The 27284-nt window shown below is 41.5% G+C and overlaps 1 protein-coding gene across 1 annotated transcript in view; it reads right to left on the bottom strand.

Moving 5' to 3' along the window:
- The window catches only part of LRBA (LPS responsive beige-like anchor protein), a 568467-nt gene that overhangs the window by 383922 nt on the left and 157261 nt on the right, over window positions 1-27284 (bottom strand). Inside the window, exons 34-35 of the mRNA XM_044300361.1 lie at window positions 17141-17205; window positions 479-587 (exon numbers count right to left, since the gene is read on the bottom strand). Of these exons, the coding sequence (XP_044156296.1) occupies window positions 479-587; window positions 17141-17205 (174 nt within the window). The remainder of the gene's footprint in view (window positions 1-478; window positions 588-17140; window positions 17206-27284) is intronic.

The following is a 27284-nucleotide window of genomic DNA, read 5'->3' as shown; positions in this document are numbered from 1 at the left end:
GTAACGGATAGCATAAACAGAGTTGCACATTTTAAGATGCCACAGGAAAAAAAGAAAAACTACAAAACAAAGTCAACTGGAACTACATCTTAGGAAAGCACTAAGAGAATAGAAAATATATATAGGATTTCATAGGATTTGTTGGATTGTTAAACATTCAAGGCAGGGGGCAACCCCTTAAAATGTTTTGCTCCTCCCAACAGCTGATAATCATAAAATAGCATAAGTCCCCTGCTGCTCTACTAAGCATCTCCAGACTCCCGTTGCAGTCTCTATTCTTCCAGCTTCAATGTTGTGTCATAGCGGAGTGTGACTGCTGCAGCCAATCAAGGGCCGCAGCGATGACCTCCAATCTGGCTTGTCATTCACATCCCAAATCGTTAATGGAATAATGGTCTATTTAACCATAACCATAACATGGCAAAGTAGTATATGGAAACCAAGCATTTACTATATGTTTAACGGACATTAAACTTACCTCAAACTCTGCATGTCTATGTATTTCCTCTGCACGCTGTCTGCTCAGGATAAATTCCGCTTCATTTGCCACCCTCACCAAGTGATCTTTCATTGTTTGGCTCAGCAATCTGCAGCATATACAATAAGGAAATTGCATTAACCAGCTGAAAACATTCATTAAATCAGAATATGTACCAGCTAGTAACATCCAATAATAAACTGTAGTTTTATAAACACAAATTATCGTACTTTACATTTCTGTTTCAATGTAAATGAAATACATCTTAAAGGTATTGTCTAATGTCCAGATACTGATGACCTATTCTCAGGATAATTCATTAGTATACAGGTGAAACTCCAAAAATTTGAATATCGTGCAGAAGTCCATTTATTTCAGTAATGCAACTTAAAAGGAATTGCATTAATACAGCTTAAAATTAGAATTTTGTGAAAAGGTTTAATATTCTAGGCTCAAAGTTTCACACTCTAGTCAGCTAATTAATCCATAGCCCCTGAGCAAAGGGTACCTTAAAATTGTGACTTTGGGGCTTCATAAGCTGTAAGCCATAATCATCCAAATTATTACAAATAAAGGCTTGGAATATCTCGCTTTGCATGTAATGAGTCTATCTCATATGTTAGTTTCACTTTTTAAGCTGCATTACTGAAATAAAAACTTTTTACTAGGGTTGCTTTCACACAGGATCTGTGTGTTGGTAATTTGTTTTAGTTGCGTTTCCGCATCTGTTCCACGTGTCTGCATTTTGCAATAGTAATTTCAAAATATTTAGCACTAAAAGGTCAGGGAGCAGGGACTTCAATTACTTGGAAATGGGTCCGCAAAAAAACGGATGACAGATGGAATGATTTCCATACGTCTTTCGCAATTTGTGGAGCCATTGACTTGAATGGGACTGAGGACAATAGAAGTACAAGCTTCATATTTTTGCTGACGAGAAATGCGGAAACACGGATGTAAAAATTGGGAAAGGGGGTGGTGATTTATACTATTTTGGTGTATTTATTATTATTATTTTGTAATTTTTTTTTACAGTTTATTTAATAACCATTTCCCCCCTTACAGCTACAATCTGGGATCTTTTATTACCTTGTCCTATTCACCTTAATAGATATCTAATAGATCAGGGCTGGCCAACCTGCGGCTCTCCAGCTGTTGCAAAACTACAACTCCCAGAATGCTCAGTCTGCCTACAGCTATCAGCCTACAGCAGGGAATGGTGGGAGTTGTAGTTTTACAACAGCTAGAGAGCCGCAGGTTGGCCAGCCCTGTAATAGATCTTACACTGTCCCTGCTGCCCTGTGCACACAGCAGCAGGGAGCTTATCATGGCAGCCAGGGCTTCAGTAGCATCCTGGCTGCCATGGTAACCGATCGGAGCCCCAGGAATACACTGCTGGGGCTCCGATCAGAACTGCCACTGCCACTAATGAGAGGTGGTGAGGGGACTCTGTGGCCACTGCCACCAATGATTTTAATACTGTGGGGGGGAACGGGGGAGGGCGCACTGCACCAATGATAATTACCGTTTAATATACAAATAAAGCAGGAAGAAATACATTGCCGGCACCCGACCTCTGACAGGGCGCTGCAATCAGCAGCAGTTAACCCCCTCAGGTTCCGCTTGTATTTGTAATATATTAAACGTTCGTGATCATTGGTGGCGCAGTGGCCACAGCCTCTCCCCTCCTCCGCCCCTCTACGCTCTCATTGGTGGCAGCGGCAGCACAGGGGGAGGGATGGACTGCTTCCTTCTTCCCTGTGCTGCTGAGGGAATATGGCGCATGCTTATAGCAGCGCGTTCATGTTCTCTGATACTGGGCTGTGCAGTAGCACAGCCTAGTATCGATAAAAGGCAAATGCCGGTATCATATCAATACCGGGACAAAAGTATCGACTGGGTATCGAAAGTTTGATACCCGAAACAATCCTACTTTGCACGATATTCACATTTTTTGAGTTTCACCTGTAAGATTGGTGGGTGTCCGACTGCTGGCACCCCTTCCGATTAGCTGTTTGAAAGGGTCGAGGCACCTGTGTGAGTGCTGCATTCTCTTCCATTTTTGCCTGCATGCTGTCTAGTGGTTGTAGTTACACTGGACCACCACTACAAGCTAGACGACACTGCAACAAATAGCTGATCAGCAAGGGTGGTGGGAGTTAGACTTCCGTTGATGTAATATTAATGACCTACCCTGAGGATAGGTCATCAATATTCTGACAGTGCACAACCATTTATAGTGATTTTCCAAGACTGATGAGCTATCCTCTAGATAAGGCCTCAGTATCTCAGTTCCGACACATGGGACCCCCACTGATCAACTGTTTGAGAAGGCAGTGGTGCTCGCAGTGGTGCTCGCAGTAGTGATGTGGCCTTCTGTCAGCTTTCCCTAGGCCAAGTGACATTACGTTCATCGGTCACATGATCAAGGCACAGGACAGACCTTTAGAAATGTATGGGGCTAAGCTGAGATACCAAGCACAGCTGCTATGCAACGTACGGCACTATGATTGGCGAGCTGAGAGAAGGTCGGTGCCTTCTCAAACAGCTGATCGGCGGAGCTCCTGGGTGTCAGGCTCCCAACGATCAGATATAAATGACCTATCTAGAAGATAGGTCATCAGTATTTAAGTCTTGGAAAACCTCTATAAAGGGTTGCAAACCATTCCACCTTTGAACACCCTGAGGTAGTTTCATTGACCAGTCTTGATCAAACTTCCCACTGGAATTAGATGTGCCAAATGTATTAAAAAGGCACATATTGGGCTCTCCATAAGTCATGTCAGCTACTAGCTGGTGTGGATGTGAACCATTATATATATTACACTTTTCTAGTATAAATTAGGATAAATGCATCAGGCAAAGGAGGCCCTGGACTCTACCACTAGGCCCATTCACTATCTTTTTAAGTGCCATGATTGCCAAGAAAACCCAAAAAGTAGCACATTTTTTCCTCAAAAAGTCACTTGCAAAGCCCCCCCCCCCCCCCCCCCCCCCCCACCCCACACACACACACACACACACACACTGTAACCTTTGTACATCAGAAAACAGCCATCCAGTAATAAAAATAAAAAATAAAAATCTCCGTTATGCGGAATTGATCTTGCGGATATGCGGAAGTTTAAAATCTCAAAATTTCTTCTCTGTCCATCGTAAAGAAAATTACTATGTGGCATAAAAATGACACAGAATCCACACTGCAGAAGCAGTTTTTCCCTTGGTATTGCTACAGATATCAATATGACCAACAATCTTACTACTCTATAGTGAGACCTCCAAGGAGTGGATCTGGATGTCTCTGGCTGCACCCGTTTTTTTGTTAAATACTAGCCCAAACCGATTCAGGCACTGCCAAGGAACCGTGGAACCTATAGGAGCTATTCATTAGAACATGTATGGAAACTCTTACTGTATAATGAGATCTGTTTAATCAGATGTAAATGTCAGATTTAGGCACTATGGATCACATTTACTAATGTGAGGACATCTAGATTTTGACGTAAATTATACCAAAAAGATTGGCACATGTAGGTTTAGAGAACATTTCTGAGCTTATTCCGAGAAGGGGATGTGGATTACCGAAAAAGGAGAGCGATTTAGCGGGAAAGTGGTGCTGGCCTAATATGCAAAGTTTTTCCCCAAACCTGTGCCATAATTCTGGCATAAGATTATGGAAGACAACCAATAGTTGGTATAGAGTCAGATAAGTGTCTACTCCTGCACTAAATGTATCAAAGGACAAAATAAAAACCACAAAAATAAGCACATCCTTGACGATATGGTAAGTAGATATGCAGATGTACATAGCCACAATTAAAGAAAAAAAAAAACTAGCATAACAGCACTAAAAGCAAAATCTATATATAAAACAATACCACATTTGGTATGATGAATGAGGCAAATAGATTTTGGATCAAAAAATATCTGTTCACTCACCTCAGTCAGGGGACCTCAGGCCAGGCAAGAACCTACTCGTTATTTTTTTTTTTTATTCTTTTTATTGAGCATACAAAATACACCAGGTATATAAAGTACACACAACGGTATGTACCGTACGAAAACAAATACAATATGTACCATGTCATGTCGATCACTCATATTACCAAATACACATTTCCATATATATTATGTTTGCCCTCATTACATTCAGTGCAGTACACTATTCAACAATTCACAATTGTCTAGATACAGCAGCCAAAGAATTAGAAAGATCCTGTCTAGTATACATTGACTGCGGTGAGGAACACCACCTTTCCCACACTTTAGCAGACTTGGAGGCACACCCTCTGTTCTTGTACACAATATTTTCATATGGGATGATGATATTTATTAAATTTTTCCACTGATTCAATGTGGGTCCTTTCTCCCCCCATCCACCTAATTGCTATTGCCTTCCGTGCCATAAACAAGGTCTCCCTCAAAAATATCCTCTCATAATGATCCCATAACTCATCATCTAAGATGAAGAACCTACTCATTTAATACCCATCTCATTGCCATATGGGCATCAGGAGCGCAGTGACCACGCGTATTCTGTGTTGCTCCATCTGCTACCTGTGTGCGCGATCGGGCACATAATGAGAGGAAGAGCAAACCCAGCTACTGTATATGTATAGCACTAATTAAAAGCAGCCTGTGGAATAGATGGGATGATAGGATTTATCATCTAGCCTGAGCCCCTGCGTTAAAGGGGTTTTCCAGGCCTTTAATATTGATGACCTATCCTCAGGATAGGTCATCAATATCAGTTTGGTGGGGTCCGACACCCCCTGCCGATCAGCTGTTTAAAGAGACGGCAAGCGCATGTGCTGTCTCCCATCTCTCTTCCTGCTGCTGCTATGTCTATGGCAAAGCAGCAGCGAGCAGGAAGAGAAAAGTGAGACAGCACCTGCACACACCATCTCCTCATACAGCTGAGGATAGGTCATCAATATTAAATGCCCGTAGAACCCCTTTAAATATAGTGCAGGTCCAGACAGCCTGTTTAAGTTTACACAGTCTACAGGATTTGTACAATAAATCTGCCCCAGAAGTAACTTTTACTACATTTAAGATTATGCATTTAAAATAAAAATAATTTTTATTACTTCATAATCTACCACTCAGGGAGTAACCGGTTTATCTAAACCAGCTGGTATGTGAAGTCATTCAGTCAATGCTCCCTGGCATAAAATATGCAGATTAGTTATCTTCCCCAAGGAAGAAAACTAGTGCCAACAGTAAGGGTGCATTCATATCTACGGTATGCCTGAACAGGCAGACTGCTCTGGCATAAATGCCGGCTGGACAAAAACTGCTGCATGCAGCAGTATTTTTCTGGCCAAAACCTGGCCTTCATGCCGGAATGTCGCCAGATTGCCGCCTGATCCCAGGGATCTGGAGGAGTTCTGAAGAGTCCAGCAATGCCAAATCTGCCAAACTCCAGCAGGCTGAAATGTTCACTAGAGATGTGAGTGTGGCCTAAATAGCTACCCTATAGGTCCAAGCAGCTAAGTACAAATGGCACTTAGAGAGAGAGCTTTCTTTCGGAGGAGGAGAACCAATTTGCACACCTTTCCTAGGGAACATAATACAGTGGTCCCTCAAGTTACAATATTAATTGGTTCCAGGATGACCATTGTATGTTGAAACCATTTTAAAGTTGAGTAACACATATATAGCCTGCAATACACCGTGTATTACACATATATATAGCCTGCAATACACAGTGTATTACACATATATAGCCTGCAATACAGTGTATTACACATATATAGCCTGCAATACACAGTGAATTACACATATATATATATAGCCTGCAATACACCGTGTATTACACATATATAGCCTGCAATACACCGTGTATTACACATATATAGCCTGCAATACACAGTGTATTACACATATATAGCCTGCAATACAGTGTATTACACATATATAGCCTGCAATACACAGTGTATTACACATATATAGCCTGCAATACACAGTGTATTACACATATATAGCCTGCAATACACAGTGTATTACACATATATAGCCTGCAATACACCGTGTATTACACATATATAGCCTGCAATACACCGTGTATTACACATATATAGCCTGCAATACACCGTGTATTACACATATACAGCCTGCAATACACCGTGTATTACACGTAGCAGGCAATACACTGTATATTACACATATATAGCCTGCAATACACTGTATATTACACATATATAGCCTGCAATATAATCTACAATGTATAGGGCACTATATATCTACAGCAGGGAGCTATGGAGCCATCAGATCTTAGGCACTGTACATGCACAGAGCAGCCTATTCCATCCCATTCTTGTGTACAGGGAGGAGGAGCCTCTGTTCATCCTCGGCCTCTCCAGAACCAAACAGACCCAAACAGACTAACCACGGCCAGTCAAGGTCACATGACTAATACACGCCCCCTTTCACAGTCAGGGTCACTGCCTCTTAAAGGTGCCGTACTCTGCTCGTGCTGATGATACTGCAGCATATCTAGAGGAGCCCCGCACCGGCAATCACTGCGGCTCCTTATGTGAACGATCCTGTCTCCCATGATTAAACTGCCAGAGTTGCAGTGCTGGGTCTAATAGTCGCAAATGGCGACAAGACTAAAAAGTCCTGTTGCCATTTGTAAATTCTAAGTCGTATTGGCGACCATTTTGATTGCCATCTGGAGCACTGCTGAGAGTAGCCAGCAGCGTGCTTGTAACGATCATTTTATTTCTGCAGGTAGTTGAAGCAAAAGCTGTAAAAAGGTTCTTTAATCCCCTGCCCAGCGCGCTTCTCTAGTCAGGCTTGAAGTCACGGAGGCGGTGGCCTCCTTGCTTCAAGTCATGGTAACCACGTCCCCTTGCCTGCTCCTTCGCTGTGATTGACAGCGTTTATGCACGACAGTTCGGCTGGCTTTGCCGAACTGCCGGCTGTCAATCACAGCAAAGTCAGGAATAGCTGCTATATAATAACTAATACAACTATTTTACCAAAGAAGTGGCCTTGTCTGGTTGCATCTGAGTCTGAGACATTGTATGCCGAGTCTAGTTTCAACTTATGATGGGTCAGAAAGGACCATTGTATCCTAAGGCCATAGTATCTTGAGGGATCACTGTATTGCCTGCAAGATTCTCTACACACCAGCTGGATCTTTGTAAAAAGAGAACCAGAACAATTCCTTCCTGAAAGAGGCGTCAAAGCCATCTCAGCCAACCAGAACCCTGCTCTTTACTTACGATAAGGAAGAACTCTGAAATAACTGTCTACAGGACAGGACCTTGTTCCCAGGAGCCGCCTATCATACCACTCAGCATTGTATGTAGTTTTAGTTGGGATTCATAGCTTTAAGGCTATTCAGGAATTCTGGTGCCTTATTAACTTTAAGAATACTCTTTGGCTTGTCTTCAATGAAGAAAAGGAATATTACTCTCTACATCCACCTCTCTCAAGATTTTGGAGCTCTGGGCCCGTTATTCCCCTCTTTCCCCCCTTTTTTTTTTTTTTATTCCTCATTCACAATGTTGTGTGGATTGTTGCTTGTTGAATAACGTGTAGCATTTTGAAGATGCTGGTATAGTGCAGAGTGTAATGTACAGTTGTTGCTTGTATTGTGTTTATGCCCTTTGACTACAGTGTATGAGACATGTATTCTACTGTTGCCCAGTCTTTGCTGTATCATATGGTTGTATTTGACTATCAAAGTAAAGCTTTTTTTTTTCCATTCTCCAACTTCGCCCAATAAAAACAGCTGTCTATAGATGGGTGTCTCTGATTTGGCTAGTTTCAATGCTTTTTAATGGGTTGCACATTATAGCAAAGGGCAACTACCTATTGTTGGCATTAGGTAGACAGATTTCTTCCTTCTGGAGGAGAGCCAAGTTTCATAAGCTGTAAACCTGTTTTGGTGACATATTGATCTTACAGCATCAAAATGAAACCATTATACCTTCAGTGTGTTCTCATTATATAGGCAAAAATGGACAGAATATTGGAATTTCCCTTTGAACGTTAATAAAACTACATTTACTACACAGATCATCTCATACACCACAATGGAATTATAATACATATGTATATGTTATTTGACCGCTATCACTGCCGCCCAAAACAAAGTTTCCTAATAAAAGGGTTGTCAGACTTAGTTTTTTTTTTCTTTAAAGCTTATAATGTTTATAAAGCTTTGTTTCTCTTGCTTTGTCCTTGCATACAATAAAAAGAGATTTAACAATAAAGCGGCTGTCACCAGGATCAACCCTATTAAACCAGACACTTACTGGTAGGGCTCATCATGCTGATTAAAACTATACCTTTTTCTTCTCTGTATGCTACACGGATTCATATGCAAATGAGAAGTTGGAGTAACAGGAGGGGGGGCTGAATCCTTTGTAACACCCCCCTGTGCTCTGCACACTCCTCCCTCCCCTTGATTGACAGGGCTAGACATGCTGAGGGCAGAGCTGTGTCCTAGCATCTACACATCATATACTCTATGTACTATAGCTTAACCACACTGAGATCTGCTCACAAAGTTAATATACATATTACTGCTTTATTCACAAGCACAATATATGATTATTAAGACGCAAGCAATATGTGTTAGCTTCTAAGCATTGAAAAAAACAAAAACATACTCCTCTATGTGGTAATGCTATAGCTTGGTTGTAAGTGTTTGAATCCTGGGAGAACGTCCAAGTTTGTTTTCTCCACATTTAACCCATAATAAAAGTCTATATCCTTATTATATTGAGAAAAATCTTTTTAGGCTTCAAAAGCTAATAAATAATAATATGTTGCGCCTGTGAATAAATCAGTAATCGGTTTTAGGGTTCTAAGCAAAAAAACTAAACGGTATTCTCAATATAGTAAGGCCTTTTTTGTTATTATATGATTATATATTATTTATTATAGTGTAGCCTTTTCTTATGGCTTAAATGAGAGGAAAAAGAGAAAAAATAAATAAAATAAGTTTAATGCAAGTCTCTCCCAGTATTCAAGCCTGGGATCTTTACATGCAAAACCATGCACTCGGCACAAACCTATAACATTGCCACATAGAGATTATGTTTTTTCTACGCTTGGAAGCTAACACATTACTGGTGTCTTTATAATCCTATATAGTGCTTGCAAAATCAAAAAAAATTATGTTAGCTTTCTGAGCAGATCTTAGAATGGCCAAGCTATAGTACATAGTGCATATGATTTGTACATGCTGGGATACAGCTCTGCCCTCAACATGCCTAGCCCTGTCAATCATGGGGAGGGGGGAGTGTGCACAGCACAGGGGGTGTTACAAAGCAGTTCTCCAAGGGTTTAGCCCCGCCCCCTGGTGCTCCAACTTCTATTTTGCATATTAATAAAAACGCAGATTTATGTGCAGCTATTTAGCATACAGACAAAAGAAAGGTATTGTTTTAATCAGCATGATGAGCCCTACCAGCCAGTATGTCTGGTTTAATAGGGTTGATCCTGGATGACAGAGCTGCTTTAAAAAAAAATATGTCCGTAAATGCAACACACACTCAACTAGCTCATCCTGACGTTTCCAGAACAAATACACTGATCCCTGCCAGGCTTTGTTTGTTTGGCCACAGCGATGATGTGCCTGTACACTCCATGCGACCACTGCAGCCAATCACTAGTATCAGTGGTTATGTGGCTAGTGACTGGCTAAAGAGGTGTCCGTCTACAGGAACAACGTTGCTGCAATCAAGAAGATGACGGCACTGCACCTGCAAGGAGGATTGGGGTAGCAGGGCTATAACAACTCGTAAATCTCTTTAAGTCTTTCTGCCTTACCTTGGATGTATATGCCATCTCTATATGGGGTGAATGACAAAGCCATTATGATTGGAAGGAAGATTTTAGAAAACTGAGAAGTACAGCTGGGTAATGTTTAAAACCTTCAGATACTTTTCTCCAATCAGAATGGCAGCACGTCCTGGACTGAGGTCTTCACACAGTGTGGTCTCACAAGACTGCAATGGGCTTCTGCATCACTGAAGACGTCCACTATGATTGGGTATTGTCTTTTCTCTCCACATAGATACAAAAAGAGGCGGGTGCTGCCCCAGTGGCAATCCTCAATTAGCATGTAGGTCACCAAAATATTTTCAGCGGCCATATAGATTTTAAGAGCCATTAAAGGTACTCTTTAAAATATTGATGATTTATCCTCAAGTTACCAATATCATATTGTGAGTGTCCGACTCTCAGCATCCCTGCCAATCAGTAACCTCTTCATAGTATACCAAGTAGAGTTCCCTACATTGTATAGTGGTGCAGAGATCAATGACCAATGAACGTGATGGCACAGGCGAAGGAAGCGGCCGCAGCATTCGCCTTAAACTCCTCTTTATATAAGCACACTGCAGAGTAGCTTTTCAGGATAAATCATTACTCTATACAGCATCTATTGAAAATCTCTATAGCATCTACTAAAAATCTCTTTTAATAAGTAAATTATTTCCACGGCAGGGCCTTCAAGTTATGTTTCTATTCCAAAATATCAATCTGGGAGACCCTATAGCTAACTATGGAGATCAGGGACATCAGTGTCATGAACAATCCATTTGTCTTGATAGATCTCCTTTGAATGTAAATTCTGAAAATTTGGCATTACTTCTTGGGTTGGTGTGTTGACAATACATTTGAGGGCTATTTATAAGTATCTACACTGGAAGCTATTATTATACTGGTTTTAAAACAGGGATTAAAACCATTGGGCCTTATTATTCTCTAATCCCAGGGCTTTAGAGTCTTCTTTACAATGCTGTTGGAGTCCAGACAGCACCTTCTTTGAATGCCAGCCACATGCTCATTTTCTATTAAATACATTAGCTTATGCACAAAAAGGCTAAATGTTTCCATTCAGTACAGAGAACTAATGTTGGGGAGGATTTTTTGGAGCTTCCGTGTGCTTCTGCATCCCATGCAGATGCTCCACAAAAGAAAGGACATGTCCAATACTTCAACATGCAGAACATGGAACCATTGAGGCCAATGGGTCTGCACCATGATGCGGCATGCACACAGCCAGTATCAGTGCAGACCGCAAACACTTGTGTGAATGTTACATAACTAATATTTATACTGCAGCTGTAGTCTACATTTGGCATAAGCAAGAAGACAAGGACTGAACAGCACAGCAAATATTTTAGTCTTGCTCAAATCGTTACAAAGTCACGTAAAAAACGCCCTGTTATAGTCAATGTTGAGTGTCATTCTTTGGGTCATTAACCCTTTCCCATGCCTTGGTTAGGTCTCCATTACGGATAAGCAATAGTCTCAGAGGAGATCAAGTCATGAGAGGGACCTGAATGTAGACTGCTTCAGAAGAGATGTGACATTTGACATATGCCCCAGCTCATACACTCAATAGGTCCAAAATGCCTACCAGTTCAGCCATTGGACTGGTATAGGTAAGTACATTTGCTGTACTGTGAAAAGTAGACTATACAGTCAGGCCCTGCAATAAAAGATGTATACTGTACTGCAAAGTCCCCCCTAACTGGTGGTATATGAGTGACATATGCATGCTTCAGAGGGTTCTGTCCAAGATATACAGCAGTCTTATTTCCCCCATGTAGACATGAAAATATATCCTGAAATCAGGGTGAATAGACCCCAATAGCCAAGGACAATAGACACGTTGCCAACTTGTAACTCCCCAGCGCTTCTTTCCATGTTATCTAATGAAACATTAATCAGGGGCTAAATCTGGAGTACTCAGTCTATAAATAAGGTCAAAGAAGGCAACCCCCACATAATCGGAAAGAACAACAGAACAGGCCAAGGCAGTGTAACCAAACACTCTCGTTACTGTTTCCTGACCTCTGGGATCAAGGCTCCGAGAACATGTCTCTGTAACCAGGCTTGAGGAACCAGTATGAAGGCAAGAATTACAATTTGTTTTACAAGCCAAGAGGTTAAGCTCCATAAGAAGGGAGGGAATTAATGGCTACATGAGTTGCCTTTAATCTTCTACTCTCTGCAAGACACACTGGTTAGATTCTGAAGCACCGACTTGTTACTGCACTTATAATAACACTTATATGGTTTTAAGTTAGGAAATGATATTCAATGGAAGAGAATCCCCAAGTTCAGCGAGTACTGACCACACCAATCTGCATCCAAACGTCTGCCCTGGATATGATTAATTACCACATTGACAGGTATTGTTTGGTAGATATTGGCATGTGTTACTGGAGAGAGATTTGCTCCACCTTCTGCATTTAGTCTGCTCTGATCAATAGAAGGAATGTGTACAGCAGATGTTGGGAAAATAAACTCTAGTAACACAAATGTTACAAAGAACCTAAGGATGGACAATATAAGCGCCATAGATATTAAAGGATACGCAATATTGCATCTTAGCAAATCTTGGGAAACAAAACATGCACAAATTATATCAAGTATACCACATTAACCTTCACCTAACAGTCACATTAAAATTAGAAAAACCCTCCCAAAAATTTCACTTTTTTTATTGCATATTTTTCATGTGTCTCTGAAGTATATCTTGTTGGCACACAACTGCATTTTTAACCCTTTAGTGACAATTGATTTAGGCTTAAGGACCAGTAATATTTCCCCCTTCTTGCTACAGCTGTCATAACAAATTTTTATCTTCCAATTTTAATTTTGAAGGATAAGGGTCCATTCACACATCTGTAGTGTATTGCAGTTCCACAATACACCCGGCCGGCACCCCCATAGAACTGCCTATTCTTGTGCCGTGCTTCGGAAATGCGGATGCGGACAGCACACTGTGTGCTGTCCGCATCTCTTCCGGCCCCTTAGAAAATGAATGGGCCCGGATTTGTTCCGCAACGTTGCGGAACAGAGCCGGACCCTTTCTATGGACGTGTGAAGAGACCCTTAGTTGTAGGTTTTTTAGGAACAATTTTGGGGAATATGTAGTATATTAAATAACTTATTAATTAGTTTTTAGGAGGAAAGGAAAAAAAATGAATATTTATAATATTTTGTGGAATTAAATTACTGTGTGGTATAAATAACACAAGTTTATTATGTGGGTCACTACAATGACACATTTCTATATATTTTTATTATTTTTTTCTCTCCTCTTGCAGGCTGTCAGATCCTCAATTGCCCCCTCCTCCTCCAGACTGAAGGGTAAGGAGGCAGCTGCTTTAGCTGCTCGTATCTCTGAAGTGGTAGCAGCTAGAGATATGGGCTTTCAAACAATACGAAAATCACAGCATTATCGTCAGTATATGGGAAAATATCACTGTTAGAAATTAGGATGCAGTGCATGTAGCTAAAGGGAAAAGTAAAATCAAGTTTTTACTGTGTTTATTGCTAAATTGATTTCCAACAGTGATATCTCCTGCTTCTGTTGTGCTAATGCTGTCATTTTGTATGATAGTCTGCTTGTATGAATGCCAGGTTTTAAACAAGACCAGTCCCATGTCTCTAGCTGCTACCCAGCAGGCGATATCAGCAGCTAAAGCAGCCTGTCCCCCTTCCATTTTGAGTTTAATTTTATTTTTTATATACATTTATATAGCGCTACTATATTCCACAGCGCTTTAAAGACATCCAACTGTCCCGAATGGGGCTCACAATCTAAGTTCCCTATCAGTATGTCTTTGGAGTGTGGGAGGAAACAGGAGTACCCGGAGGAAACCCCACAAACACAGTGAGAACATACAAACTCCATGCAGAGGTTGTCCTTGGTCTGATTCAAACCTAGGACCCCAGCGCTGCAAGTTAAGTGCTTTTTCCACAGCCCGTGCTGTGCAAAACAGTTAGGTAGTTAATGCATTAAAACACAAGCAGTAAAAAATAAAAATAAACTTTTGTACATTATCAAGGCTACTCAAATGTTTACTCTAAAGACTGGAAGAACAACAGGCATGTTACAAAGAACCTAAGGATGGACAATAAAAGTGCCATAGACATGGGTTGGGGTCAGAGTCCCAACACCCTCGCTCATCAGCTGTTTTAGGAAGTCACGGCGCTCACCAGAGCTAGACCACGTGACCAATGTATGGTGATAAAGGCCACAGTGCTTTTCAACTTCCCTCCAGTAACACCCAAGAGCGGATTGGCCATATACCCTATAGGGAAATTTACCGTTGGGCCGATTCCTAGGGAGCCGCCTGGGCCATCCTCACTGCCATCCAATGGAAGTTTTTGAGGATGTATTTTGTGATGGATTGTGGTATTTGTATCTGTTGAGGTGGTATAATGTGCCACAATATGGTATTGCTGGCTCTGCCTTCCGTCAATTTGGCCCAGACTACAAAACACATTTTTTCCAGGGTCACTTTAAGTTTCCAGTCTGCCCCTGGTACCACCTCAGGTGAACTAAAAGAGGTCTTCAAGGATACTGTGGTTTTTACCTGATATTCTCATGTAATTGCTTACCTCAAGCACATTTAACCCATGCATTTTTTTCTCAATTTGGACCCTCCTGACCAGCTTTCACCATGTAAACAAATCACTCTGGTTTCATTACATTCGGTAAGTTAGCACTTCCTGTTGCTGTATCAAACCAATCCCATGAATCACTCCTCCTTTTTCTGCCACTCCAGCACTGCCCCTAACAACGCCCAGCTAGTTTATAGCTCCTCCCACCCAGTTACATAGACGCTCCCCTATAGGGCTGCAAAGAGTACTCTATTAAATCGAGTAATTCGGCACAAAAAAAACCCCCAAAATCTTTGCATCGAGGATTCGTTTGTGTCACGTGACCACGGGAGCGGGAGTGAAGCACTTGCCATTACTGCCGCTTCGTGATCTCCCGCTGGCCCGCAATGCGCTCAAAATACTCACCTTTCCAGCAGGGGGCCTCCGGACACTCCACAGAACGTCCATGGTCCAGCGCTGCACTGACCTAACGTACGCATGCCGTGATATGACACGCTGTGTAACGTTAAACCCAGAGCAGCGCGAAAAAATGGCGTGTTGGCGGCGCCCCTGCTGGAAACGCAAGTTGGTGACACTGAGGGGGTGGTGGCGCGACTAAGGCCGGGCGCCCGGAGTGAACAACGTCATAGCAACCAATGACCGTGCGTCCATGGTCTAACTGAAGTGTGGCCCGGCCTTAGGGGAGAGAGACGATGGCACCGGGGGAATAGTGGAGCCGATGGCATCGGGGGGAACTGAGGGTGTTGGGACTGATGGCAGAGGGTCTGAGGAGTTTTTATAAAAGGAAAACTGTCTAATTCATTTTTTCTTATTAGAATATTCAATTAATCATAAAATCCCTACTCCCTCATCACTGCACCTAACAGCTAGTTTATAGCCCCTCCCACCCAACTAGTTACTCCCCTATCACTGTCCCTGTTGCTGCTTTGAAACATCCATAGACATAACATCACAGCAAATAAGAAAGAACTGCATGGACATTCTCAAGGGACTACAGCCCAAAACGTACCATAAGAACGATGAAGATAACAGAAGTGCATTACAAAATTACAGCTGCCTTCATAAATCATTATTTTAAAGAATGTGGATGCAAATTGGAAGACCCCTTTAAGAATTATACAGATCCAATTGAAATTAATAGGCTGTGTATGTAAGACATGGACAGAATTAGAGACTCTTTGTAGGCATTAGTTCTGGCTAGTCAGCACTGAATAGGAATCCCCTCTATCAAGTCAGAATTCCAAAAATAAGGTATTTATTCATTTATTTTCCAAACCAAAAACATGATTTACGGTAGTTTTTTTTTTGCCGATTTGCATATCTACTGCTTCCAATGATTTTAAAAGGCCCATACACACACACACACACACACACACAAGGAAAAAAACTGCTTAACTAACACATATGTACAAGGGTTTCCCTAGCATCTTTCCACTAATGATGCCAGGGAAAAAAGGATTGGGCATGTAAAATTTCTGCACCTTATCCTTTTGTTCCAGTAGAGATAAGCTGCTGCTAAAGGTGCATGACAGCAAGCAATTTCCCCTCTCCCAAGTGACAAAACATGTATGCCCGGCCAAGTATGCCTGTGAAGGGTGAGGTAGGAAAGAACACCTATCGGCCGAAGTTGGACTACAAGGCGTGGCAGCTGAAGAGTGAGTCCTCTAGGTGTAATAGCAAAGCCCCTGTTGCTCTTAGAGGCTCTTTTGCACATAATAAAACATGAATATCTAGAAATTTCTATGGCTAGATAGTAAGCCTTGAAAAAATTATAAAAATAAAAAAAATTAAGAAATGCCAGTGATTCTAAACAAGGGGGGAGCTTATTAAGTCTTGCACGACAAAATTCTGGCTTCAAATAGTCACAATATAGAATCTGTTTAGCCACATTAATTAGTTTTACTCAAGATTAGGGATTAGAGAACTTGTGCTTCAAGTTCGGGTTATACAAGAATTCTGTTATAGATTCCACTACCACGGAATCCATAACAGAATTCTTAGATAACCCGAACTTTGTACGCCGAATTTATTAACTGCAACAAACAATTCTACTCCAGTTGGGTGTGTCGTAACAAAAAGCATAATCACAGTTCTACATGTGTTATGTTTAAAGATGTGCCAAATTTATCAAATAACGTGCGACATCCGATAACTATGGTGCAAATTATTCCAAAGCAGACTGAAGAAAAACGGACTTCAAAAATGACTAGTGATAAATGACCCCTGTAGTGTCACAGCAAACTCTGCTATCAGACTATAAAATCACCTTACCTTCCTTCATTAACCAACTCAATGAAAGCAAGTCCAGCATTCTTCTGAATGGAGTTCTGCCACTCCTGCAAAGGAAAACACAACACGTAAAACAGATATAAAAATGTGTTTCTGATCAACAGTTCATTTCTTTATTACTGTAAAATAAAGCTGAAGAGCAAACGTTACATTCTGCATTTCTCATTCCCACGTATTTGACAAGGAGTTTCTGAATAAAGGAGCACAGCCAACTTGGTGGTCACCTTTATTGCAGTGAATAGCATCGAAATGGGCCTATACACTTTCTATTGAGTCCGCCTCGCTTTCTCTCCTTTAGGGGGGAGTGAGATCACCATAAGCAAGCTTCTCTCTCTCCTCATAATGGCGATCACTAGGGGTCTCAGCACTCAGATCCGAACGAACAAAACCTTTTGATCGGTCTCCAACATATGAAAAGCTTAATGAAAACTCATTGACCCTTTACACCTTTGCCGTTACTCTAACTTCCGGTGGAAGCGTCTCTATTTTTTATTAATAAACACAGATGAGTGCATTTTTGTGAAATGCAGCCAACATTTTTGACCATTTCAAAATTTGTAAATTGAGTAAATAAGACATGTCACATGCAGGCACAGAGGTCGAGCAGGGATGCACGGGGTATTGAGGTATCAATACTTTTATGCCCAGTTCAATATCAAGATTGGCTAGGGGAGGGCGCTGGAGGGATGAAGCTGTCCCGTATCTGCAGCGCCTCCTCTTTTGCTGCTAGCAGTGCACAGAGTTGGGAGCAGGTATGTTCACATGGGGCTCAGGCCTAAAGACAAAGCATGACGAACTTGATGGAGAGGACTTGTTTCAGCGGTGTGGTTCTCTGGACTGCAGCATCTGGTGGCTGGTAACTCCTGTTAGGGTCACCACATTCTTGTGTAGGCATGTGCGGTATGTACAACTACAGCCTATGTACAGGCATCACTGACAAGTGTCGGCTGCTGCTGCGATCGGTGAGCTCTGTGTTATGGATCTTCACTATGGTTGCGTGTGTGTGTGTGTTATGGATCGTCACTATGGTTCATGCGTGTGTGTGTTATGGATCTTCACTATGGTGCGTGTGTGTGTGTGTGTTATGGATCGTCACTATGGTTCATGTGTGTGTGTGTGTTATGGATCGTCACTATGGTTCATGCGTGTGTGTGTGTTATGGATCTTCACTATGGTTCATGCGTGTGTGTGTTATGGATCTTCACTATGGTTCATGCGTGTGTGTGTGTTATGGATCGTCACTATGGTTCATGCGTGTGTGTGTGTGTTATGGATCTTCACTATGGTTCATGCGTGTGTGTGTGTGTGTTATGGATCTTCACTATGGTTCATGCGTGTGTGTGTGTGTGTGTTATGGATCTTCACTATGGTTCATGCGTGTGTGTGTGTGTGTGTGTTATGGATCTTCACTATGGTTCATGCGTGTGTGTGTGTGTGTGTTATGGATCTTCACTATGGTTCATGCGTGTGTGTGTGTGTGTTATGGATCTTCACTATGGTTCATGCGTGTGTGTGTGTTATGGATCTTCACTATGGTTCATGCGTGTGTGTGTGTGTGTGTGTTATGGATCTTCACTATGGTTCATGCGTGTGTGTGTGTGTGTTATGGATCTTCACTATGGTTCATGCGTGTGTGTGTGTGTGTTATGGATCTTCACTATGGGTCATGCGTGTGTGTGTGTTATGGATCTTCACTATGGTTCATGCGTGTGTGTGTGTGTGTGTTATGGATCTTCACTATGGTTCATGCGTGTGTGTGTGTGTTATGGATCTTCACTATGGTTCATGCGTGTGTGTGTGTGTTATGGATCTTCACTATGGTTCATGCGTGTGTGTGTGTGTGTGTGTGTTATGGATCTTCACTATGGTTCATGCGTGTGTGTTATGGATCTTCACGCGTGTGTGTGTTATGGATCTTCACTATGGTTCATGCGTGTGTGTGTGTGTGTTATGGATCTTCACTATGGTTCATGCGTGTGTGTGTGTGTGTGTTATGGATCTTCACTATGGTTCATGCGTGTGTGTGTGTTATGGATCTTCACTATGGTTCATGCGTGTGTGTGTGTTATGGATCTTCACTATGGTTCATGCGTGTGTGTGTGTTATGGATCTTCACTATGGTTCATGCGTGTGTGTTATGGATCTTCACTATGGTTCATGTGTGTGTGTGTGTTATGGATCTTCACTATGGTTCATGCGTGTGTGTGTGTGTGTGTGTGTTATGGATCTTCACTATGGTTCATGCGTGTGTGTGTGTGTGTTATGGATCTTCACTATGGTTCATGCGTGTGTGTGTGTGTGTGTGTTATGGATCTTCACTATGGTTCATGCGTGTGCGTTATGGATCTTCACTATGGTTCATGCGTGTGCGTTATGGATCTTCACTATGGTTCATGCGTGTGAGTTATGGATCTTCACTATGGTTCATGCGTGTGCGTTATGGATCTTCACTATGGTTCATGCGTGTGCGTTATGGATCTTCACTATGGTTCATGCGTGTGTGTTTTATGGATCTTCACTATGGTTCATGCGTGTGTGTTTTATGGATCTTCACTATGGTTCATGCGTGTGTGTTTTATGGATCTTCACTATGGTGCGTGTGTGTGTTTTATGGATCTTCACTATGGTGCGTGTGTGTGTTTTATGGATCTTCACTATGGTGCGTGTGTGTGTTTTATGGATCTTCACTATGGTGCGTGTGTGTGTTTTATGGATCTTCACTATGGTGCGTGTGTGTGTTTTATGGATCTTCACTATGGTGCGTGTGTGCGTTTTATGGATCTTCACTATGGTGCGTGTGCGTTTTATGGATCTTCACGTGGTGTGTTTTTGGCCCCACGTCTGTCAGTGGAGCCTGGGGAAAGTGCATGAGCTTAGAAGGCTGGGGGTGCGAGAACAGGGGGAGAAGCAGGCATCAAGGAGACTGTAGGGGTGAGAGGGGACTTATATATATTTTTTGTGTGGTGTCGAATTGGTATCAATACAATACTTTGTAATACTTTTCTTGGTATCAAAATCAAACTCAAAATTCTGGTATCATGACAACTCTATAATCAAGTGACTCTAACCTTACTCTATGGTAAAAGTAAAAGAAAAATCACTAGAGAGCTGCATGACGTATTCATATGGACAGTAAGCTGCATAGTAAGAAAGTCTAGCAACAAAATGCTTGTGTGTAGCCCCAGCATTCATTTAATGTCTGTTACTACTTTTAGCTCTTCATCTTTTTAAAAACAACAACAACATCATATACCCATTGAAATAAAAGTCTACTGGAAAACAATACCAAAAAAATGGGAAAAATCAGGCACAAATACCTTCTGGAAGAATTGCATTTGAATGTGATACACACAAAGTATATAATAGCCTTGGTTATCCACGTCCCAGAGGCACTGGGCAGAAACTATAAAAGCCTCAGCCATACCATTAATGCAACCATGTAACTGCAAAGCACATTTCAACACTTAAGAAAGGGAGAACTGCAGATAGGATTCAAAGATGTCAATATTCTATATTCTGTCTAATTGACACACATTTCCTGCAGTACCTTATCCTGGGGTTCCACCCTAAATGCCCTGAAGAAACACTTAAGAGGAACACAAACTGCACAGCAGATGTATGGCAATGTACATACATAAAATGTCCCCTTTAAATAAAAGTCATTATACGATACACAATATTAATAAAAAACTAATCAAAATGTCCTGTCAGATCTCCTGATAGGCTCACCCCCGTAACCACCTGCTGTTGGCTGCACCCCCCTCAGACAATGGATGTTTTCATCCACGCACAGGGAGTTGGGACCCAGTTACATAGAATGTGTCGGCAGATAAGAACCATTTGGCCCATCTAGTCTGCCCAATATACTGAATACTATGGATAGCCCCAGGCCCTATCTTATATGAAGGATGGCCTTATGCCTATCCCATGCATGATTAAACTCCTTCACTGTATTTGCAGCTACCACTTCTGCAGGAAGGCTATTCCCTGCATCCACTACCTTCTAAGTGGGGGGGGGGGGGGGGGGCAGCATATGGGTGGGCTTTTTAAAGGATTGGATAACCCCTTTAATAAAACCCTGCACTCTAGAATTCTGGCTTAAAAAATGTGTCACTTTTTGTGCAGTTACACCACTCTAGTTTAAAAAAGTAGATGTGGTTAGATATGTTAATAAGTTTGAGTTCACATTTGTTACTTTATCAGTTATTTCCATCAGCGATAAGGTACAATGGAAAGGTTTTCCCCTGTTCTGCGTTTCTGATCCACACCTAGTTTTGGCTCACAATACCTGATGGTAATAACTGATCAAATAACTGATTAAATAACTGAAGTGTGAACCTGGCCTAAGGCCTCATTCACGGTCTGCCAAACGGGGTTCTGTTGTGCCGTGATCCGTGTCAGTTTTTTCTTCCGTGTGTCTTCCTTGATTTTTGAAGGATCACCAGACCAGAAAAGTGAAAAAAATAAATAAAATAAATCTAAGTCAAGTTTGCCTTGAAAAGGATAGGAAAAAAACGGACACTGATCACGGATGCGGATGGCAATCTTGTGTTCCTCCGCGTTTTTTCACTGACCCATTGACTTGAATGGGTCCGCAAACCGTTATCCGTCCAAAAAATAGGACAAGTCATATTTTTTTGACAGACAGGAAACACGGATCACGGACGCGGATGACAAACGGTGCATTTTCCAAGTTTTCAACTGACCCATTGAAAGTCAATGGCTCCGCAGAAAATCACGGAAAATGGAACAACGGACACGGATGCACACTACGGTCGTGTGCATGAGGCCTAAGGTGTAGGATAAATTTAAAGGGGTTGTCTCATCTCGGACATAGGTGGCATATCGATAGGATATGTCACCAAGGTCAGATAGCTGTGGGTCCCGGAGGTGGGATCTGCACCAATCTCCAGAATGGGCCCCCAAAGTGGAGGAGAGTGCACCGCGCAAATGCTATTTCCAGCATTCTCATAGCAGTGAATAGGGAGTTGGCTATGCATGCACAGGGCGCTCTCCATTTACCATGCATGCATGCATGGTGCTCGTTTGGAGATAGGAGGGGTCCCAGAGGTGGAATCCTCACCCATCTGAAATTCATGACACATCCTAGCAATATGGCATCAATGTTTGAGATGAAACCCCTTTAAAAAACTAAAAGTTCATTCCAGCGAGTGGGATGGGGCATAAAGACTGGAGTAACATCTATAAACATGTTTAAAGATCCATCAAACCTATTAAATAAGTTGCCATGTTTGATAAATTTGGTGCCAATATTGGCAAAACAGACCAGCTTCTAAAATTCCCCCAAAGCGTTCTGATTTCTTATTAAATTATAAAAATTAAAAATAGTGTTGTCACAAGTGAGACACTGAGGAGAAAAGGGACATTCAAGTTCAAAACGCTAAGAACACATTTACTCTTCAGAAAGTAAATGTCAAATCCTAATCCCAAATAAACCCTTCAAGAGACAAATCGTTGTAGACCTTTGTAGTCTGTATATTCACTTCACAAATCCCATACATGGATCTATATTACGTGATAACGTTTGACAGGTCGGGCATGCGCACTGCCGCTCCATTCATCTCAAGGGAGTTAGCACTTGGCTTTTTCCTGAACTCCTTAAGAAATGAGTGGGAGTGTGCATGTCCAACCTGCCTCCCTGTTCATTTCTAGAGGCCCAAAGGGGTATGGGTACCATGTTCCAGTGATTGGTAGAAGGAGCTCCACTGATCCGCTATCCCCTATCCTGACCAGTGTCACTTTAAAGGGAACCTGTCACCTGGATTTTGGATACAGAGCTGAGGACATGGGTTGCTAGATGGCCGCTAGCACATCCGCAATATCCAGTCCCCATAGCTCTGTTTGCTTTTATTGTGTAAAAAAAAACGTTTTGATACATATGCAAATTACCCTGAGATGAGTCCTGTATGTGAGATGAGTCAGGGACAGGACTCATCTCAGGGTAATTTGCATATGTATAAAATGACGTTTTTTTTACACAATAAAAGCACACAGAGCTATGGGGACTGGGTATTGCGGATGTGCTAGCAGCCCATGTCCTCAACTCTATACACAAAATCCCGGTGACAGGTTTTCTTTAAGTGCTAATAATTTTAAAACGCTTTGACTTATCCAGGCCATTCCATTGTTTTTTTGTCACATATTGTACTTCATGACACTGGTAAAATGAAGTCAAAAAAAGAAATTTTTAATTTATAAAAAAAATACAAAATTTACCAAAAATTTGTAAAAAAAATTCAATTTCTCTACTTCTATAATAAATAGTAATACCTACAAAAATAGTAATTACTTTACATTCCCCATATGTCTACTTCATGTTTGGATCAATTTAGGAATGATATTTTATTTTTGGGGGATGTTACAAGGCTTAGAAGTTTAGAAGAAAATCTTGAAATTTTTCTGAAATTTTCAAAAACCCACTTTTTAGGGACCAGTTCAGGTCTGAAGTCACTTTGTGAGGCTAACATAATAGAAACCACCCAAAAATGACCCCATTCTAGAAACTACACCCCTCGAGGTATTCAAAACTGATTTTACAAACGTCGTTAACCCTTTAGGTGTTCCACAAGAGTTAAATGGCAAATGGTGATCAAATTTCCGAATTTGGATTTTTGGGCAAATTTTCAATTTTAATACATTTTTTCCAGTAACAAAGCAAGGTTTAACAGCCAAACAAAATGATATATTTATTGCCTCGATTCTGTAGTTTGCAGAAACACCCCATAAGTGGGCGTAAACTACTCTACGAGCACACAGTAGGGCATAGAGGGAAAGGTGCGCCATATGGTTTTTGGAAGGCAGATTTTGCTGGACTGGTTTATTTACACCATGTCCCATTTGCAGCCCCCCGATGCACCCCTAGAGTAGAAACTCCATAAAAGTGACCCCATCTAAGAAACTACACCCCTCAAGGTATTCAAAACTGATTTTACAAACTTTGCTAACCCTTTAGGTGTTGCACAAGATTTAATGGAAAATAGAGATACAATTTCAAGATTTCACTTTTTTGGCAGATTTTCCATTTTAATATTTTCTTCCAGTTACAAAGCAAGGGTTAACAGCCAAACAAAACTCATTATTTATGGGCCTGATTCTGTAGTTTACAGAAACACCACATATGTGGTCCTAAAATTCTGTATGGGCACACGGCAGGAAGCAGAAGGAAAGGAATGCCATACGGTTTTTGGAAGGCAGATTTTGCTAGACTGTTTTTTTGGACACCATGTCCCATTTGAAGACCCCCTATGCACCCCTAGAGTAGAAACTCAAAAAAAGGGACCCCATTTTGGAAACTACGGGATAGGGTGGAAGTTTTGTTGGTACTAGATTAGGGTACATATGATTTTTGGTTGCTCTATATTACACTTTTTGTGAGGCAAGGTAACAAATAGCTTTTTTGGCACCTTTTTTTATTTTTTTGTTATTTACAACATTCATCTGACAGGTTAGATCATGTGGTATTTTTATAGAGCAGGTTGTCACGGACGCGGCGATACCTAATATGTATACCATTTTTATTTATGTACGTTTTACACAATGATTTCATTTTTTTAAACAAAAAAAATCATGTTTTAGTGTCTCCATAGTCTGAGAGCCATAGTTTTTTTCAGTTTTTGGGCGATTATCTTAGGTAGAGTCTCATTTTTTGTGGGATGAGATGACGGTTTGATTGGCACTATTTTGGGGTGCATATGACTTTTTGATCGCTTGCTATTACACTTTGTGTGACGTAAGATGACAAAAATTGCTTTTTTACACCGTTTTTTTTTATTTTTTATTTTTTTACGGTGTTCACCTGAGGGGTTAGGTCATGTGATATTGTTATAGAGCCGGTCAATATGGACGCGGCAATACCTAATATGTATACTTTATATTTACTTTATTTATGTAAGTTTTACACAATGATTTTATTTTTGAAACAAAAAAATAATCATGTATTAGTGTTTCCATAGTTTTTTCAGTTTTTGGGCGATTATCTTGGGTAGGGTATGATTTTTGCGGGATGAGATGACGGTTTGATTGGTACTGCTTTGGTGTACATGCGCCTTTTTTGATCACTTTTATTACCTTTTTTTGGGAAGTAAGGTGGGCAAAATTTCAATTTCCTCATAGTTTTTATTTTTATGGCGTTCATCGTGCGGGGAAAGTAACATGACCGTTTTATAGATCAGGTCGTTACGGACGCGGCGATACCTAATATATGTAGTGTATTTAAAAAATAAAATAAAAAATTATTCAGTGATAAGTGTTTTTTTAATCTTTACTTTTTTCACTTTTTTTTACATTTTTTTTTACCCAGACCCACTTGGTTCTTGAACTTCTAGTGGGTCTGATGTCTGTATAATACAGTACAGTACACTATATAGTGTATTTTACTTACATATTGTCTGAACAGATCTATGCCTTTAGCACAGATCTGTTTAGCACCATGGACAGCAGGATGCCTGAGAAGGCGTCCTGTTGCCATGGGAACCTTCCCCGTCTGCCACAACTGAGCAGACGGGGAAGGGAAAGGAGGGGGGCTCCCTCCCTCTGTCACCTCATCCTCCCTCAAAGGCACAGCACGCCTCTGTCACCTCAAAGGCACAGCAGCGCGGCCCCCCCGATGGGAGAGGGAGGGAGCTCCCCGACTGTTAACCCTTTCCATACAGCGGTCCGTGGTATGGAAAGGGTTAAACGGTTGACATCGCAGCACAGATGTCAGCCGTTTATACCAGAGTGTCAGCAATGTGCTGACACTCTGGTATAACCATTGGACACCAATGAATATTCAAGAGGAGGTGTGCGGGGGATCGCGATACACACACCCCCCCCCACCCCCCCACCCCCCCCCTGCGATACCCCCCCTGCACCACCCGCCGGCATAAAATCATTTGGGGGGGGGGGGGGGGAATGTGACTGCAGAAAGCGCAGTAAACCGCAGTTCTGAATTGACCTGCTGTTTGCTGCGATCGCCGATACGGGGGGGGGGGGGGGGATGTGACAGGATGCCCACTGAATGATTTCAGCGGTCATCCTGTTCCGATTAACCCCCGCATTTCTGCAATCCCATTTTAAATTCATGACGTACATCATGCGTCCCTAAGGGGTTAAAAGGGGTTCTCTGGGCTTTTAATATTGATGACCTATCCTCAGGATAGGTCATCAATATTAGATGGGCGGGGGTCCGACACCCATGGCTAATGTCTGCAATTGGCAGTAATGCCAATCACAGCCATTTAACCCTTCAGATGCTGTGATCAAATGTGACCACGGCATCTGGGAATATTAAAACCGGGAGCTGTGTGCTTCCTGGCCCAGGCTTCCTTTGCCCTGGCTGAGATCGGGAAAGGTGGAACATACTGGTAATAGGCCTGAGCCTGTGCAAGGCTTCCAGGCCAATTACTAATATATTCCAATGCTGGCCTGCAGGTGGCAGCACTGCATTGAAATATACTAAATTCAGTATTCTGCAATGCAGAGATATTCATTACAGAATACAAGATGCAATCTAATGCTCATACATACTCCATAGTGGTATTAATAAGAAGTACAGATTGTTCTACAAACCACGAGCCCTCGCACAGCTCCCAAGACAAAACTATAAAAAAAAAAAGTTATGGGGATCAGAATATGGCGATGACTTAAGACACCAGAAAAAACATATAAAAGTAGTATTGACGTAATCATACTGACCCAGAGAACAAAGATAAGTGGTGAGTTTTACCGTAGAGGGAACAAAACCTATAAAACTGTGGCATAATTGGTTTTATTTCCAATTCCACCCCATTTGAATTTTTATCACAACTTCCCACTACATTGTATGCAAAAGGCACCATAAAAAGAACAACCTTTTCATCAAAAAATAAACACAAAAAGGGAAAATCGCACGTTCTAACAAGTAAGATTCTTTCTACAAGTAAAAAGCACTGTAAACTCATTAAAGCCCGATTCTTTATGCAATATTGATTGCTTCCTCTGCTGCACAACTGGCCATTGTTCCTTGACTTGTAAATTGATTGTTTCTATCTGAAAATAATCCACCTTTCTGTCATATATCCTAAATTAAATACAAGATAATGAAACCCTCTGGAAAAGTTCCTAAAATAGAAAAAAAAAATAGCCC

The sequence above is a fragment of the Bufo gargarizans genome, chromosome 1, assembly GCF_014858855.1.
Source record: "Bufo gargarizans isolate SCDJY-AF-19 chromosome 1, ASM1485885v1, whole genome shotgun sequence".
Lineage (NCBI taxonomy): Eukaryota > Metazoa > Chordata > Amphibia > Anura > Bufonidae > Bufo > Bufo gargarizans.
This window is presented reverse-complemented; position numbering and strand designations above follow the sequence as displayed.